The sequence below is a fragment of the Electrona antarctica genome, assembly GCF_951216825.1.
Source record: "Electrona antarctica genome assembly, chromosome: 6".
Taxonomy (NCBI): Eukaryota; Metazoa; Chordata; class Actinopteri; order Myctophiformes; family Myctophidae; genus Electrona; species Electrona antarctica.
Window position 1 is genome coordinate 8134274 of NC_136811.1, and position 17002 is coordinate 8151275.

The following is a 17002-nucleotide window of genomic DNA, read 5'->3' on the forward strand; positions in this document are numbered from 1 at the left end:
TGGGTGGGTGTGTGTGAGAGAGAGAGTGAGAGAGATTTGCATGTCAAAGCTCTGCCCATTACCCAGACTCATCTGAGACAATAAAAGATTGACCTTCAGTTCAGACCAAGCACACACACAACTTCTCCCATGTGAGAGAGGACTGCTGCTATACAGGAGGGAAAACCAACACTGCTGCTGACTTGAAGTCAACTTCAGGGAACATTCTATCAGGAGAAGGGAGTGTTACCGCCACGGACTGGCTGATTTCCTAGCTGTCTTGATCAGGGTGATTGTATAGTTTCACAGAGAGACGTAATGGCTTCCCAGATGTCTCTTTCAGAAGAGGATTTTTCCTGTCCTGTGTGTCGTGACATCTTTGTAGATCCCGTTGTCCTGTTATGCAGCCACAGCTTCTGCAAGGGCTGTCTGCACACGTGGTGGAGAGAGAAGCAAACAAGGTTATGTCCAGTTTGCAAGGAAATATCTACGTTGGATCAGCCACCCTGTAACCGGGCCTTGAGGAACTTGTGTGAGGTCTTCACACAGGAGAGACGTCAGAGAGCTTCAAAACGTCAGAGGACTTCACCAGGGTCTGAGCTTCTCTGCAATGTGCATGCCGAGAAACTCAAGCTCTGCTGCCTGGAATGTCAACAGCCAGTGTGTGTTGTGTGTCTTCATTCAGAGAAACACACCAACCACAGTTTCAAACCCATCGATGAAGTTGCACTGGACTACAAGGAGGAAGTCCAGAAATCCCTGACACGTTTGCAGAAGAAAATGAAGGTATTTAATGATGTTAGGAGTCAATATGCGCAGACGGCACAATACATTAAGGGGCAGGCCCAGTACACAAAGAGCAGGATCGAGGGACAGTTTAGAAAGCTGCATCAGTTTCTACGATTGGAAGAGGAGGCTAGAATCTCTGCACTGAGAGAGGAAGAGGAGCAGAAGAGTCAGATGATGAAGGAGAAGATTGAGGGTCTGAACAGAGACATATCAACCCTTTCAAACACAATCACAGCCATGGAGGAGGAGCTGAGAGCTGAAGACAGCGAATTCCTGCAGAACTACAAGATCACAATGGAAATAGTCCAGTTCACCCTGCAGGACCCGCAGCTGGTCTCGGGAGCACTGATAGACGAGGCCAAACACCTGGGCAACCTGACCTACAGAGTCTGGGACAAGATGAAGGACATTGTCTCCTACAGTCCCGTCATTCTGGACCCCAACACCGCCAAACCAGGACACGTCCTCGATGTTGATCTGACCTGCGTGAACATTGGAAGACAGTGGCTTCCGGTTCCTGACAACCCAGAGAGGTTTGAGAACTTGCACATCATCCTTGGCTCCGAGGGCTTTACCTCAGGGACTCACAGCTGGGACGTCGACGTGGGAGACAGCAAGCACTGGTCCATGGGTGTGATAGCGGACTCCTTCGAGAGGAAAGGACGCTGTGGCGGTTCGTTCTGGAAAATAAACTCGGATGCATCCTCGATGGCCTCGCCGGGGTCCACAACGAATCTCCTGTGGAAGCAGAGTCCTCGTAGGATCAGAGTCCAGCTGGACTGCGACAGAGGAAAGCTGTCGTTCTCTGATCCCGACACCAACACGCACATACAAACGTTCACGCACACTTTCACTGATACTCTCTTTCCATTCATCAGCGCTACTGCTACTATGAAAATGCTACCAGGGAAGGTCATTGTCTCGAACAATGATGTTGATGACTAACAATTATATAAAAGCCATCGTTGTTTTATATTGAGCGTTATTTAAATAATGTAATGCCAAATACAATTTGTCGTGCATCAAAAATGACGAGAGCCTAAAGGAAGATTAGCATGTATTTAATTAGCTCTATTGTAAATAATGTCGAATTCAGTGTAATTGGTCTTCTAATCACTGTACCATTATGCATAAATGTCAAAAGGTTTTATTGCTATTGTTCACGTTGTCAATATCTTGTCATGCTACAAAAATAATTCAATTATGATTATTTTTGGTCTGACTTCTAAACAACACTGTAATGATGAAATATGTTTAATTCAAATAAACATATATCTATTGTGCAATTTGTGTCTGTTGTTCAGTTCTTTTAAAGCAAAGCACTATTGGTTTCAAATTTACTACTAGCTTTTTTTTTAAAACTCATCCAGTCAGTCTCCAAATTGTGACTATATATTATAGGCCTAGAAAGATTATATGAAGTCGGTGTAAGGTGTTTCATGGTTGTGGGTGTTCACGATTCTATAGACTAGAAGTCTTATGGCAGAGTGTGTGCAATCTTTCACTTTAAAACAATAGCTACATATTGTTTTAAAAGGGCACTATTGTAAAGACGCCCACTGGTCAGGGTATCTGAAGGTGGGGGGTATGAGCGTGGGGAGGCGACGTTGCCCGCGTGCCCGTGTTTTATTTATTTATTTTTTCTATTTTTAGCCTATTCCCGGACAAAATACCGAGGTAGGCATGCTTTGGCTAGGCAAAAATGGCACAGTCGCCGTTCAATCAATCTTAACCTGGTCGATGCCAAACTTTGCGCACACACTCTGGATGTCAACGATGAACCTCTGCCCCAAATTTTCCAGAATGGCCTGTTATAGCGCCACCATGAGGCAGCTTTTCACCATTTTTACCTATAAATGAACAGGCCACAAGGCGTCAAAGGGGGTACTTGACCCTAGCCTGGTTAATAAACCAGAACGAATCAGCCGTTGGCAAAAAAAAATTGCCTACCAGCGGATTACGGTCTGGCGAGGCTCAGTAGCACGCCTCTTTCCTACAACCGAGAACAGGTCGGACCAATCGGGACACGGTATGCAATATGGGCGGGCTTTGGTACAGTGACGTTCAATGCTTGAGACTTTTGACTGACAGTAGCTCTGACCAATTGCGTCAAAGAGAAAATGTTTGAACCCGCCCCCCGGGAAATGAAATCCAAGTGGAGCCAGCCCAGACTAATATACCGCGACAGTGTTGTGTGATATTAGTCTGGCTTATTAGCCAGGCTAACTTGACCCCTCAACCCGACCTCCTTGACCCCTACAAAAGGCACAGGAATTTCAACACATGTTAATTCGGTTCAACTGAATGTATGTGTCTGACATGATTGTCTGCCATTGGGGGGCGTTCCTGCCATTGGGGGGGAGGGGTGCCATTGATGCAGTGGATCAGAGAGAGTGGGCTGTGGACTATTGTGGACACGCTGAATAATGTATTCTCTGAGCACAGACTCAGTTCACTTAATGCGGCCTGCAGGTTAATGGAATAATGATATGTTATTGATTTCAGCTGTTACAATTCCAAACATGACCTGCTTTAATTACTTCAGTAGCTTAATGACTAGTACTAGTCTTTTTTATGTCCAATGTATTTGCATTTCAGTTCATAATCATAAAGTAGGTGAAAATAATTCAGGATACCAATTAAAAAAATAGCAAAAAAGCAGATCTACAAGCTCAAAACGCATCGCACTGCGACACGTTTTGAGCTTGTAGATCAGTTATTTTGACTATATGCATTGTGGCCCTCTGAAGTGACTTTGATATATAGTGGCCCTCTCCATCATCAAAGTTTCCCACCCCTGCCCTATCCAATGTTTTGTTTTGTAGCCTACTGCTGATGTTGGAAAATGGCAATAATAGCACAGTAAAGATGATAATAATCTAATATGATTTGTGTAGTTCTTTATAGATCTAGCCTCTTAATTTTTTATCTCAAAGTGCACCAGATTGAAGCATTTATCGCAAATTAAAAAAATATATCTGGAGCCCAGGGGGGCAAGCCCCCCCCCCCCCCCCCCGGACCCCCCCTGGCGGGCCAGCACTATCATTCGAATATTGCATAGGACCACCTGAGTCCTACAGGTCCTAATCCAGAGCGATTTACATTAGTCAAGAACAAAAGCATGGGAATACATCACATTATATAAAATGCATTTATCATGAAACATGCGTAAGCTAAGAACGTAACTAGAACATATCTATATAATGACACTATACATATAAACTATACATATATACTATACTATGCTATACATATGTACTATGATGTGCTATGACTACATACAATGCAATTATTGTGCTGTCTACATGACATGCTATAAGTCTGTTTCAAATGCTATCTAAGTCTAAAAGTGCTATCTAAGGGGTAGGATAACTGTCAGTTGGGGTAGGACAACTGACACTGCCTGCTTGATTTAACAACGCAATATGATTTTTTTTCTGTCCCCTCAAAAATCTCAATTGACCCCTCAGTCATTTCATCCTGCAGCCGGCCCTGTAACTGCACCAATCTGCGTGAAATGTTACATGCACACTCCCTAGAGGCCAAGGACAAACCTTTGACATGCATATTTCTGCCTTTTAGAGCGCCACCAGGAGGACGACTTTTGTAAAACACATTTTTGGATATAACTAAAAAATCACACCTGTGTGAACTGAGTGGTGCAAAAAAACAAACATTGCATGGATGCACCTGGGACGTATCCTCAGTGATGTATCCTGACTGAGGTCAACAGGGTTTTGGGTCTCTCAACATCATACCCCTCACTCAGGCGACCCAGCTGGGAGTGATCAAGTCCCGACTTACGTCCCAGTAGCTACCCTCAATCAGTCCCACTAGGGAAAAACCAGGGGCACACAATCCGTTGGAACTACTCCAGAACTACTCTGCCAGGGCTGGGAGGTACACTTCTGGCGCATGGAGGGACTAGGCTCTGTGGGTTGTCTCCTGTCCGGGCCCCTCCTACGTCTCACCAGGTCCACTCCTGCTCTCACCAGGATCAGGACCTGTGCGTTACACCAGAGTCCCAGCACCAGACAGTTCATTCAGGAGTGGTGGGCAATGGTTCCGCAGGGACATGGTGCTGCGGTTCCGCTTGCTGCTTGCATGGCCCTCCCAAAGGCCTCACCGAGGGTTGTTGGGCTTCCTCCTCACGGAGGACACAGGCTGGGGCGCTAACCCATACTGCTCACCCGGGTGCCGTCTACATTCCGGCTGTCACCCGTCTCTCCGGTGGTCACCAGACTATACCTGGTTGTCAAACTTGTCTATTCCTATGAGTCACTATAAATCCTCCGGATTTTGTCCAAAAATCCCGCAAATCGTTACACAGTATCTCCATAGTCAAGTACTCAAGACGGATCTGTCAGATATTTTATATTCCATCCTAATTGACTAACATATTGGCTTTCAAATTTTGCAGGATTGGCCCGTTTTGAACAAAAAGCCTCAAATCATGAACACAGCGTGCAATTTGACGTGAAATCTTTCACGCACTTTCCTACTAGGCTGAGGAATATAGCCCACCCATTTCACATTGGCCTGTTATAGCACCACCAACAGGTGGATTGTGTGTGTGTGCGTGCGTGCGTGCGATCAACACGGATCTGCACCATTTCCCATATTCCATCCTGATTGGCATTGGAACAAACAAACAAAAAACATGTTTATATTACTCCTGAACATTCCTATCCTCCTGGTGGAGACCTGTGCCCAGAAGGGCACTTTTTCTAGTTGAATCTACTTTTGATTGATTGATTGATTGATTGATTGATGATTGAATACTTAATCAGTTTGCAAATAGTACAGTGGTACGATTACACAATTGTGCTAAAAGGATAACAAAAAATGTGAACAGATTAAGTATAGGTAGAATCAATCCTGTATTCATCAATCATCACCAAAACGTTTGCTAAAACGGGGTAGAAACATTTCAGAGATTTAACAAAGAACTGCATTGCAGAAACAATGCAAATAGGGTCATCCTTATATTATTTTGGGATGAAGATATTGATTTCCAAACTATTCTTTTCATTCACATGATGTTCTTTACATTTCCAACTGTCTTCTAGAGCCCAGCCCTAAGACAAAGCATGTAGAGTGGTGCCACGATGATAATTGAGTGCCGTGTGAAGTGAGTGGTGCAACTCCGTGTGGAGGTCGCACCCAGCCACCCAGCCAGCCACCCACACACATAGCTCCGTAAGGGAGTGGTTGCACCACTCAAAAAAAATCTGTTTTGTATGTGTCTATGCCATGGTGTTAACATTACTCTAATTATAATAGAAACTCGTAGCAAAAAAATATTACTTCTGAATTATTTTATTCAGAAGTATTTATTCTGAATGAAAAGCCCTCATGTAACCACAGCCAATGTCCGGCCAAGCACCCTGGGCACAATATATCTTCTCTTCGCAGAAGATGAGTAAGGCTGGGACCGACCGAGGCTACCGGCCAAATGGATCGAGGCAGCATACTGTAGCTTGATAGGTCCACTTTGAGTTGAGACCAGCACACAATCACTGCACCAGTATGACCGGCCACCAAATGGTGGCAGTACTGCACTGCAATAACAGATAAATAAAGCTCTGCTATTACATATTAGTTACTATCCACTCCTGCCCCGCGAACGGACGGCCGCGTGGCGGGCGGCAGGGTCATCCCTGTCCCTCATGGAAGTATGTGATATCAGTCATATGCTTCACCCTGCATGTCTTTAATATACACAATATACACAATATTCAAAACATGGGGTCAATTTCCTTCATGAGTCTGAAAAGCAGGCTATACAGTGTTGGGTTATCCAGTCGTCAAATTCTAATGTATTTTGGGTTTGATTGATTGTGAATACAATTTCAATCAATCAATCAGTCAATTAATCAATCAATCAGCATTGGCGACTGCAAGCGGTCACAGAATATTGGCCAACAGTTACAAGCCTTCTCAAAAGAATACCTTTTCTTTTTTTCCTTTTTTTTTGTTGCATATCTTAATTCATTTTGAGCACCTATAGTCTATTAAATATTAATTAAATATTGTTAGAATAGGAATGATGGCAAACATGTCAATTCATGTAAGCAAATTAAACTTCAATTCGCAATATAATATATGGGTGTATCAATTAAATTAGTTGGCATGATTTTACATTCAAAATGTAATAATTTTGTATATTGTGCAAGAAGAGCATGGCTGCATCCAAAATCACATACTAACATTACATGAACTATTTAGCATGCCAAGTTATTTTTTAGTTTAGTTTAGTTTAGCTTATTTCGGACCTTTCACATGTATAACAATACAATGTATTATTACCATGATATCCGAAAGCTTAGGATCTGCAAAACAATATGAGAAATACATACTAAATTCAGGAATGCGCCCAAAATCACATACCATACAGTACATTATGCCAAATTACTTTTTTGAATATGTCCGAAAGCTTGGTATGTCCAAAGTGAAAACCTACTGTTTGTGTTTACTAATGATACTAAATAATAAACAGTATAGGCTGAAAATAGCATACAGTGTAGTAGGCTAGTACTGTATGTGGTTTAAGTCGCAAAACTTGCATTGTAATTACAATTTTCACTTTAACTTTTAAGTTGTGTCTTTTTTTTAATCAACAGCTTAGGTGTGGCTATAGGGTGGTTTTATTAACCAAATTAACCATATTGTTTCCAATACGTTGAAACACAAAATGAATGCAGTATCCGTATACCAGTATTGATACCATGGATACTTTCAGCATTGATACTGAAATAGACACACACAGGCACGCCCAGACGTGATACTTAAGGTGATTTAATTAATGGCTGTTGAGTGTTGACACGCCTAGACTCGTCCGCACCGCATGTGTGTGTGTGTGTGTGTGTGTGTGTGTGTGTGTGTGTGTGTGTGTGTGTGGGTGGGTGGGTGGGTGTGTGTGAGAGAGAGAGAGTGAGAGAGATTTGCATGTCAAAGCTCTGCCCATTACCCAGACTCATCTGAGACAATAAAAGATTGACCTTCAGTTCAGACCAAGCACACACACAACTTCTCCCATGTGAGAGAGGACTGCATGCTGCTATACAGGAGGGAATACAGACCAAGACTGCTGCTGACTTGAACAAGAACCTGGATTAACTGAAAGTCAACTTCAGGGAACATTCTATCAGGAGAAGGGAGTGTTACCGCCACGGACTGGCTGATTTCCTGTCTTGATCAGGGTGATTGTATAGTTTCACTGAGAGACGTAATGGCTTCCCAGATGTCTCTTTCAGAAGAGGATTTTTCCTGTCCTGTGTGTCGTGACATTTTTGAAGATCCTGTTGTCCTGTTATGCAGCCACAGCTTCTGCAAGGGCTGTCTGCACACGTGGTGGAGAGAGAAGCAAACAAGGTTATGTCCAGTTTGCAAGGAAATATCTTTGTTGGATCAGCCACCCTGTAACCGGGCCTTGAGGAACTTGTGTGAGGCCTTCACACAGGAGAGACATCAGAGAGCTTCAAAACGTCAGAAGACTTCCCCAGGGTCTGAGCTTCTCTGCAATGTGCATGCCGAGAAACTCAAGCTCTGCTGCCTGGAATGTCAACAGCCAGTGTGTGTTGTGTGTCTTCATTCAGAGAAACACACCAACCACAGTTTCAAACCCATCGATGAAGTTGCACTGGACTACAAGGAGGAAGTCCAGAAATCCCTGACACGTTTGCAGAAGAAAATTAAGGTATTTAATGATGTTAGGAGTCAATATGCGCAGACGGCACAATACCTTAAGGGGCAGGCCCAGTACACAAAGTGGAGGATCGAGGGACAGTTTAGAAAGCTGCATCAGTTTCTACGATTGGAAGAGGAGGCTAGAATCGTTGCACTGAGAGATGAAGAGGAGCAGAAGAGTCAGATGATGAAGGAGAAGATTGAGGGTCTGAACAGAGACATATCAACCCTTTCATACACAATCACAGCCATGGAGGAGGAGCTGAGAGCTGAACACAGCGCATTCCTGCAGAACTACAAGATCACAATGGAAATAGTCCAGATCACCCTGCAGGACCCGCAGCTGGTCTCGGGAGCACTGATAGACGAGGCCAAACACCTGGGCAACCTGACCTACAGAGTCTGGGACAAGATGAAGGACATTGTCTCCTACAGTCCCGTCATTCTGGACCCCAACACCGCCAAACCAGGACACGTCCTCGATGTTGATCTGACCTGCGTGAACATCGGAAGACAGTGGCTTCCGGTTCCTGACAACCCAGAGAGGTTTGAGAACTTGCACATCATCCTGGGCTCCGAGGGCTTTACCTCAGGGACTCACAGCTGGGACGTCGACGTGGGAGACAGCAAGCACTGGTCCATGGGTGTGATAGCGGACTCGTTCCAGAGGAAAGGACGCTGTGGCGGTTCGTTCTGGAAAATAAACTCGGATGCATCCTCGATGGCCTCGCCGGGGTCCACAACGAATCTCCTGTGGAAGCAGAGTCCTCGTAGGATCAGAGTCCAGCTGGACTGCGACAGAGGAAAGCTGTCGTTCTCTGATCCCGACACCAACACGCACATACAAACCTTCACGCACACTTTCACTGATACTCTCTTTCCATTCATCAGCGCTACTGCTACTATGAAAATGCTACCAGGGAAGGTCATTGTCTCGAACAATGATGTTGATGACTAGACTATAGAACAATTATATAAAAGCCATCGTTGTTTTATAGTGAGCGTGTAGTTATTTAAAGAATGTAATGCCAAATACAATTTGTCGTGCATCAAAAATGACGAGAGCCTAAAGGAAGATTAGCATGTATTTCATTAGCTCTATTGTAAATAATGTCGAATTCAGTGTAATTGGTCTTCTAATATGGAATCACTGTACCATTATGCATAAATGTCAAAAGGTTTTATTGCTATTGTTCACGTTGTCAATATCTTGTCATGCTACAAAAATAATTCAATTATGATTATTTTTGGTCTGACTTCTAAACAACACTGTAATGATGAAATATGTTTAATTCAAATAAACATATATCTATTGTGCAATTTGAGTCTGTTGTTCAGTTCTTTTAAAGCAAAGCACTATTGGTTTCAAATTTACTACTAGCTTTTTTTTTTAAACTCATCCAGTCAGTCTCCAAATTGTGACTATATATTATAGGCCTAGAAAGATTATATGAAGTCGGTGTAAGGTGTTTCATGGTGGGTTTTCACGATTCTATAGACTAGAAGTCTTATGGCAGAGTGTGTGCAATCTTTCACTAAAACTGGTGTGTAGCTATTGTTTTAAAAGGGCACTATTGTAAAGACGCCCACTGGTCAGGGTATCTGAAGGTGGGGGGTATGAGCGTGGGGAGGCGACGTTGCCCGCGTGCCGAACTTGGTGTTTTATTTATTTATTTATTCTATTTTTAGCCTATTCCCGGCCAAAATACCGAGGTAGGCATGCTTTGGCTAGGCAAAAATGGCACAGTCGCCGTTCAATCAATCTTAACCCGGTCGATGCCAAACTTTGCGCACACACTCTGGATGTCAACGATGAACCTCTGCCCCAAATTGGCAGAGGTTAACCCCCCCTGGGCTCCAGATATATTTTTTTAATTTGCGATAAATGCTTCAATCTGGTGCACTTTGAGATGAAAATGAAGAGGCTAGATCTATAAAGAACTACACAAATCATATTAGATTATTATCATCTTTACTGTGCTATTATTGCCATTTGCCAACATCACAGTAGGCTACAAAACAAAACATTGGATAGGGCAGGGGTGGGCAACTTTGATGATGGAGAGGTCCACTATATATCAAAGTCACTCCAGAGGGCCACAATGCATATAGTCAAAAATAGCTGATCTACAAGCTCAAAACGTGTCGCAGTGGGATGCGTTTTGAGCTTGTAGATCTGCTTTTTTGCTATTTTTTAAATTGGTATCCTGAATTATTTTCACCTATTTTTTAATTGGAATCCTGAAAAGTTTTTTTATTGAATTTCAAATACATTTATATGTTATGTTAACTTTATGACCAATGTTAACAGAAAATTGCGTGCGTGCGTGCGTGTGCGTGTGTGTGTGCATGTGTGTGTGTGTTTTTGTGTGTGATACAGCTGCGCCCTCTGGTGGTGGGCGGGTGGTGTTACAGCGTGACAGACAGACACACAGACATGATCTGCTGGGTCTCATAGTAAATGCTCACTGTGTTCGCAATGACACCACCCAAAGTTTACGTGCTCCTGTCATAGTGCTAGTCGCTAAACCACGCAACCATATTTACAATGTGAAAACCATGCATCTGTCACTTGAACAACACTGGAATTACTTTATTTAAACATGGAACCTGCAGCAGTAGGTGAGTAATTCATTTTATCTGTGTAGGACGTTTCAGTGCTGCTAACAAACCTCCTGCTGCTTAACGTCCACACTGTTTGTGACTGTAGTTTAGCATCTTTGTATCTTTTGCATCTGGCTGTGTGGGCAGCATAACATTGTGGCAGTGTAGAGACGTCCGTCCGTCGACCCGTCCATCCGTCGACCCCCCCCCCCCCCCCCCCCCCTTGTGCGCACCAACTTGAATGTCCAGGTGCTCCTTTGAGAACTAGCCCAAAATAATTATGTGCAGCCCTGGCTATACATATATACTATGATGTGCTATGACTACATACAATGCAATTATTGTGCTGTCTACATGACATGCTATAAGTCTGTTTCAAATGCTATCTAAGTCTAAAAGTGCTATCTAAGGGGTAGGATAACTGTCAGTTGGGGTAGGACAACTGACACTGCCTGCTTGATTTAACAACGCAATATGATTTTTTTTTTTGCCCCCTCAAAAATCTCAATTGACCCCTCAGTCATTTCATCCTGCAGCCGGCCCTGTAACTGCACCAATCTGCGTGAAATGTTACATGCACACTCCCTAGAGGCCAAGGACAAACCTTTGACATGCATATTTCTGCCTTTTAGAGCGCCACCAGGAGGACGACTTTTGTAAAACACATTTTTGGATATAACAAAAAAATCACACCTGTGTGAACTGAGTGGTGCAAAACAAAAAACATGTTTATATTACTCCTGAACATTCCTATCCTCCTGGTGGAGACCTGTGCCCAGAAGGGCACTTTTTCTAGTTTAATCTACTTTTGATTGATTGATTGATTGATTGATTGAATACTTAATCAGTTTGCAAATAGTACAGTGGTACGATTAAACAATTGTGCTAAAAGGATAACAAAAAATGTGAACAGATTAAGTATAGGTAGAATCAATCCTGTATTCATCAATCATCACCAAAACTTTTGCTAAAACGGGGTAGAACATTTCAGAGATTTAATAAAGAACTGCATTGCAGAACCAATGCAAATAGGGTCATCCTTATATTATTTTGGGATGAAGATATTGATTTCCAAACTATTCTTTTCATTCACATGATGTTCTTTACATTTCCAACTGTCTTCTAGAGCCCTGCCCTAAGACACAGAATGTAGAGTGGTGCCACACACATAGCTCCGTAAGGGAGTAAAAAAATCTGTTTTGTATGTGTGTATGCCATGGTTTTAACATTACTCTAATTATTTAATAGACCCCCAGATGTGGTTATAATATTCAAATATGTCTTCCATGTGTAAGCTATTTTTGAGCTGTGCCTAACCACTCCATTACGTTGCAATGTGTGTCTGTCCCTGTGTCTGTTTCTGTGTCTGTTTCTGTCCCTGTGTCTGTCTGTATGTCCGAGCACGGAAAGATGCAACACGGTAACTCTGTCATTTCTCGACCGTTTTGGACACGGGAAGGCTCGCCGGAACCGACCCGGCCCCCTGGGCGTGTTCCTGAGCGTCTGGATGTTCCGGGGACCCCATGGGGACGCCCACACGGTAACTCTGTCATTTCTCGACGGTTTCGGACGCGGGGCGGCTCCCCAGAACCGGGCCGCCTATTTCCTGGGCCCTCGCCGGGGGCGGGACTGCAACGCTCTATGGCTGTTGTGCTCTTTAAAACAATGGAATCATCAGCCAGGGTGTGGCTAAGGTGATTTAATCAACCATACAATGACTGTTGGGGTAGTATTCAGATTTATTCCCAATTGCTTTCATCACAAAATGAATGATTTGATCTTATCGATTGATTTGATTTTATCTTTATCAGTAGCCTATCGATACTTGTCGATACTGGATACTTAAGGTGATACTTAAGGTGATTAAATTAACCATACAATGGCTGTTGAGTGTTGACATGCCCAGATGCGCGCACGTGTGTGTGTGTGTGTGTGCGTGTGTGCGTGTGTGCGTGCGTGCGTGCGTGCGTGCGTGCGTGTGAGAGATAGAGAGAGATATTTGCATGTCAAAGTTCTGCCCCTTACCAGAAACTCATCTGTGACCATAAAAGACTCACCTTCAGTTCAGACCAAACCAAACACACACAACTTCCTCCATGTGAGCGAAGACAGACTGATCCTTCCACTGCTGCTATACAAGAAGAAGAATACCGACCCAGACTGCTGCTGGCTCCGTCAGATAAAAGGACTTTAACGAGAACCGGGATTCACTGTGAACGTCAACTTCAGGGAACATTGCGTTTGGAGCAGGAGCGTGTTGCCGCCACTGACTGGGGCTGATTTCCTTCCTGTCTTGCAGCATCACTGAGAGAGACGCAATGGCTTCGATGTCCTGTCCTGTGTGTCGTGACATCTTTAAAGATCCTGTCGTCCTGTTATGCAGCCATAGCCTCTGTAAAGCCTGCATGCACACGGTGTGGAAAGAGAAGCAAACTAAGGAATGTCCAGTTTGTAAGGAAATATCTTCGTTGGATGAGCCACCCTCCAACCAGGCTCTGAAGAACCTGTGTGAGGCCTTCCCCGAGGGGAAACGTCAGGGAGCTTCAAAACGTAAGAGAACGCCATCAGGGTCTGAGGTTCTCTGCAGTCTGCACGCTGAGAAACTCAAACTGTTCTGTCTGGAATGTCTACAGCCAGTGTGTCTTGTGTGTCTTCATTCGGAGAAACACACCAACCACAGTTTCAAACCCATCGATGAAGTTGCACTGGACTACAAGGAGGAAGTCCAGAAATCACTGAAGCCTTTACAGATGAAACTGAAGGTATGTAATGACGCTAGGAGTAAATATGTGCAATCGGCAGAATTCATTAGGGCCCAGGCCCAGTACACAATGATTAAGATTAAGGAACAGTTTAGAAAGCTGCATCAGTTTCTACAAGAGGAAGAGGAGGCTAGAATCACTGCACTGAGAGAGGAAGGGCTGCAGAAGAGTCAGATGATGAAGGAGAAGATTGAGGGTCTGAACAGAGACATACCAAGCCTTGTATACACAATCACAGCCACGGAGGTGGAGCTGAGAGCCGAACACGGCTCATTCCTGCAGAACTACAAGACCACCGTGAAAAGACTCCACTTCACACCGCAGGACCCACAGCCGGTCTCGGGAGCGCTGATAGACGTGGCCAAACACCTGGGCAACCTGATCTTCAGAGTGTGGGACAAGATGAAGGACATTGTCTCCTACAGTCCCGTCATTCTGGACCCCAACACCGCCAAACCAGGACACGTCCTCTCTGCTGATCTGACCAAATGCGAGAACATTGGAAAACAAGGTCTTCCTGTACTTCCTGACAACCCCGAGAGATTTGACCACTTGAATATTGTCCTGGGCTCTGAGGGCTTTAACTCAGGGACTCACAGCTGGGACGTTGACGTGGGAGACAGCAAGTTCTGGTCCATGGGTGTGTTAGCGGAGTCGTTTCAACGTAAGGGAGTGGCAGGCGGTCCGTTCTGGAGAATAAACTCGGGTTCATACCCGATGGCCTCCTCACCAGGGTCCAAAACTATCCTCTCGTGGAAACAGGCTCCCCGTAGGATCAGAGTCAACCTGGACTGCAACAGAGGAAAACTGTCATTCTATGATCCCGACAATAACGCACACATACACACCTTCACGCATACTTTCACCGAGACACTGTTTCCGTTCTTCAGCGCTACCACTGCTATGAAACTGTTACCAGGGATGATTGTGTGGTGATGATGATGACTGTGGTTGATGATGATGATGATGTGATGATGATGAATGTGGTTTATGACTAGACTATATAAACATTATATGAACCTATGTTGTTGTTGTTGTTGTATTGTGAGGTAGTGGATTGTCAGTGTGGTGGCATGTTAACTAAAACTGGTGTGTAGTGATTTTGTAGAATGAATGATATAAGGAATATATTTATAAGGACTTATTTATGGCCGATATTGTAAAGATGCCCAGTTAAGTCTTGATCTAATTCTCCACAGTATGATAAATGGTAAATGGTGCTTTTATCCAAAGCACTTAGATTGTGCATGATTACATTCACCCATTCACACACATACACCGATGATGGTGGAACCATGCAAGGCACAAGCCTGCACATCGGGAGGGTTCAGCGTCTTGCTCAAGGACACTTTGACAAGATCTGGGGGAGCCCGGGATCGAACCGGGAACCTCGCGGTTCCCATCCGGCCACTGAATAATCACTGTACCATGCTGCATGAATCTCAACACGTTTTACTGAACCATTGAATCTATTAATCTTAGAAGTACTTGAAATACTGTATGCTACACAATACTTAAGCAATATTAATATGATTGATTCATTTTGTTCTAAATGTTCTAAATAAATTACAAATATGTAAAGATCTATAATGTGTGTATATAATGTGTTTGATTCAAAACAATGTCTGCCATGCACACACATTATCTCTTGTCAAATAATATGATTCAATTACTCTTTCGTAAATAATTATAGGACATTGTTATTTCTACATCCTGTTATTTGTTCATCTCATAGTTTTACCAACAGCCAGATTTAACCCTGTAACACCCGGATTAATTTCTACTTGCAAAAAAGAGATTTCAACCTTACTACTAGTTTTTTTGCAAATTGTATGCACATTTATAATAATTATTAAAATAATAATAAATTAATAATTTACATTTGGGGATATCTTTCACAATAATAAATAAAACATGTTCTAGACATTCTAATGATCACAAAAAAAATTATATTAGTTATTTTACTTACTTTTAACAACTAAAAAGCCGTTTCTCAAAATCTATGAAATACAGGGGACTGCATGTGACATAAAAACAAGTTTTTGTAATTTTTCTTAGGTTTTCTGAGCTCATTTGCACCCCAAAAACCTGAACTTTTAACATTCAGTAGATTTTCTGTGGTCTGGGGTTTTCTGGCTCAAACAAGTGCTCTGATTTTCCTGCTGTTTGTGATGTCACAGCCGGCAAATCCAGGCCCGGCCCCCGGCACAAGGGAATAACAAACTATCTTTACACCTGGGAAAAACTTAATCCATTCTCTTCGGATCTAATAGTAATCTCAGCAAGGCAAATGGCTGGGTGACAATGTTATCACACGTAAAGATGAAATTACCTCCATCCTGGAGGCTAATCTTTCCGGTGATAAAATGGCCACCAACGTAATCAAAAAAGTCAACCAAAGAACAAGATTCCTTTACAGGATCTCCTCACTGGTCAACAAAAACACCTTGAAGACCTTAACAGGAGCCCTCGTACAAGGTTTCTTTGACTATGCATGCACCTCCTGGTACCACAGCACCTCAAAGGCCCTTAAAACTAGGCTCCAGACTTCCCAAAACAAACTGGTCAGGCTCCTACTTGGCCTCACCCCCCAAACCCACCTCACCCCTGCCCACTTTGACAGGCTGGAATGGCTTAGGGTCGACGACAGAGTACAGCATCTTGCAATGGGTCTGGTCCACAAGATGCGATACACCACCAAGATACCCATGTACCTGTCTAGATACTTCCTTAATGTTAACGAAGTCCACACCCATAACACCAGAGGAAGTGCAACAAACCATGTACAACCCAGATTCGGCACAAACAAGGGACTAAATTATTTTCGCTCCTATGCCACCAAAATGTGGAATGCCCTACCAACAGTCATTAAGACATGCAAATCCCTTGACTCCTTCAAAACCGCTCTCAAAGGGCACCTACGGACGGCTGCAATTCGAAACTGGCCTCCGTAAAATCTGAATCCCCCCCCCACAACCACCCCCTTTTTCCCCTTACTGTATATGTTTCTTTTCCCTTTTTACCTCCCTTATGATGAATTCCTGTTCTGTTCTTTGACTATATACAGAAGTGTCTATTTGTACGTCTCTAAATGTTTTGATGAATTGAACAAGGTGGACCCTTGTAAACAAGTGTAATGGTTATTGGGTTGTCCACTCACAGTTAACAGTCTTTGTATT

At 43.5% G+C, this 17002-nt stretch overlaps 2 protein-coding genes across 2 annotated transcripts; both read left to right on the top strand.

Moving 5' to 3' along the window:
- Positions 1 to 297: 297 nt before the first annotated feature.
- LOC306924919 (E3 ubiquitin-protein ligase TRIM35-like) lies at positions 298 to 1713 on the top strand (the record flags this gene model as incomplete). The annotated part of the gene is made up of 1 exon (XM_079503601.1): positions 298 to 1713. The coding sequence occupies one exon, from the start codon at positions 298 to 300 to the stop codon at positions 1711 to 1713; it is 1416 nt and encodes a 471-aa protein (XP_079359727.1).
- An 11666-nt stretch (positions 1714 to 13379) lies between these two features.
- LOC306924920 (E3 ubiquitin-protein ligase TRIM35-like) lies at positions 13380 to 14759 on the top strand (the record flags this gene model as incomplete). Its single annotated transcript, XM_079503602.1, has 1 exon — positions 13380 to 14759. The coding sequence occupies one exon, from the start codon at positions 13380 to 13382 to the stop codon at positions 14757 to 14759; it is 1380 nt and encodes a 459-aa protein (XP_079359728.1).
- Between the last annotated feature and the right edge of the window lie 2243 nt (positions 14760 to 17002).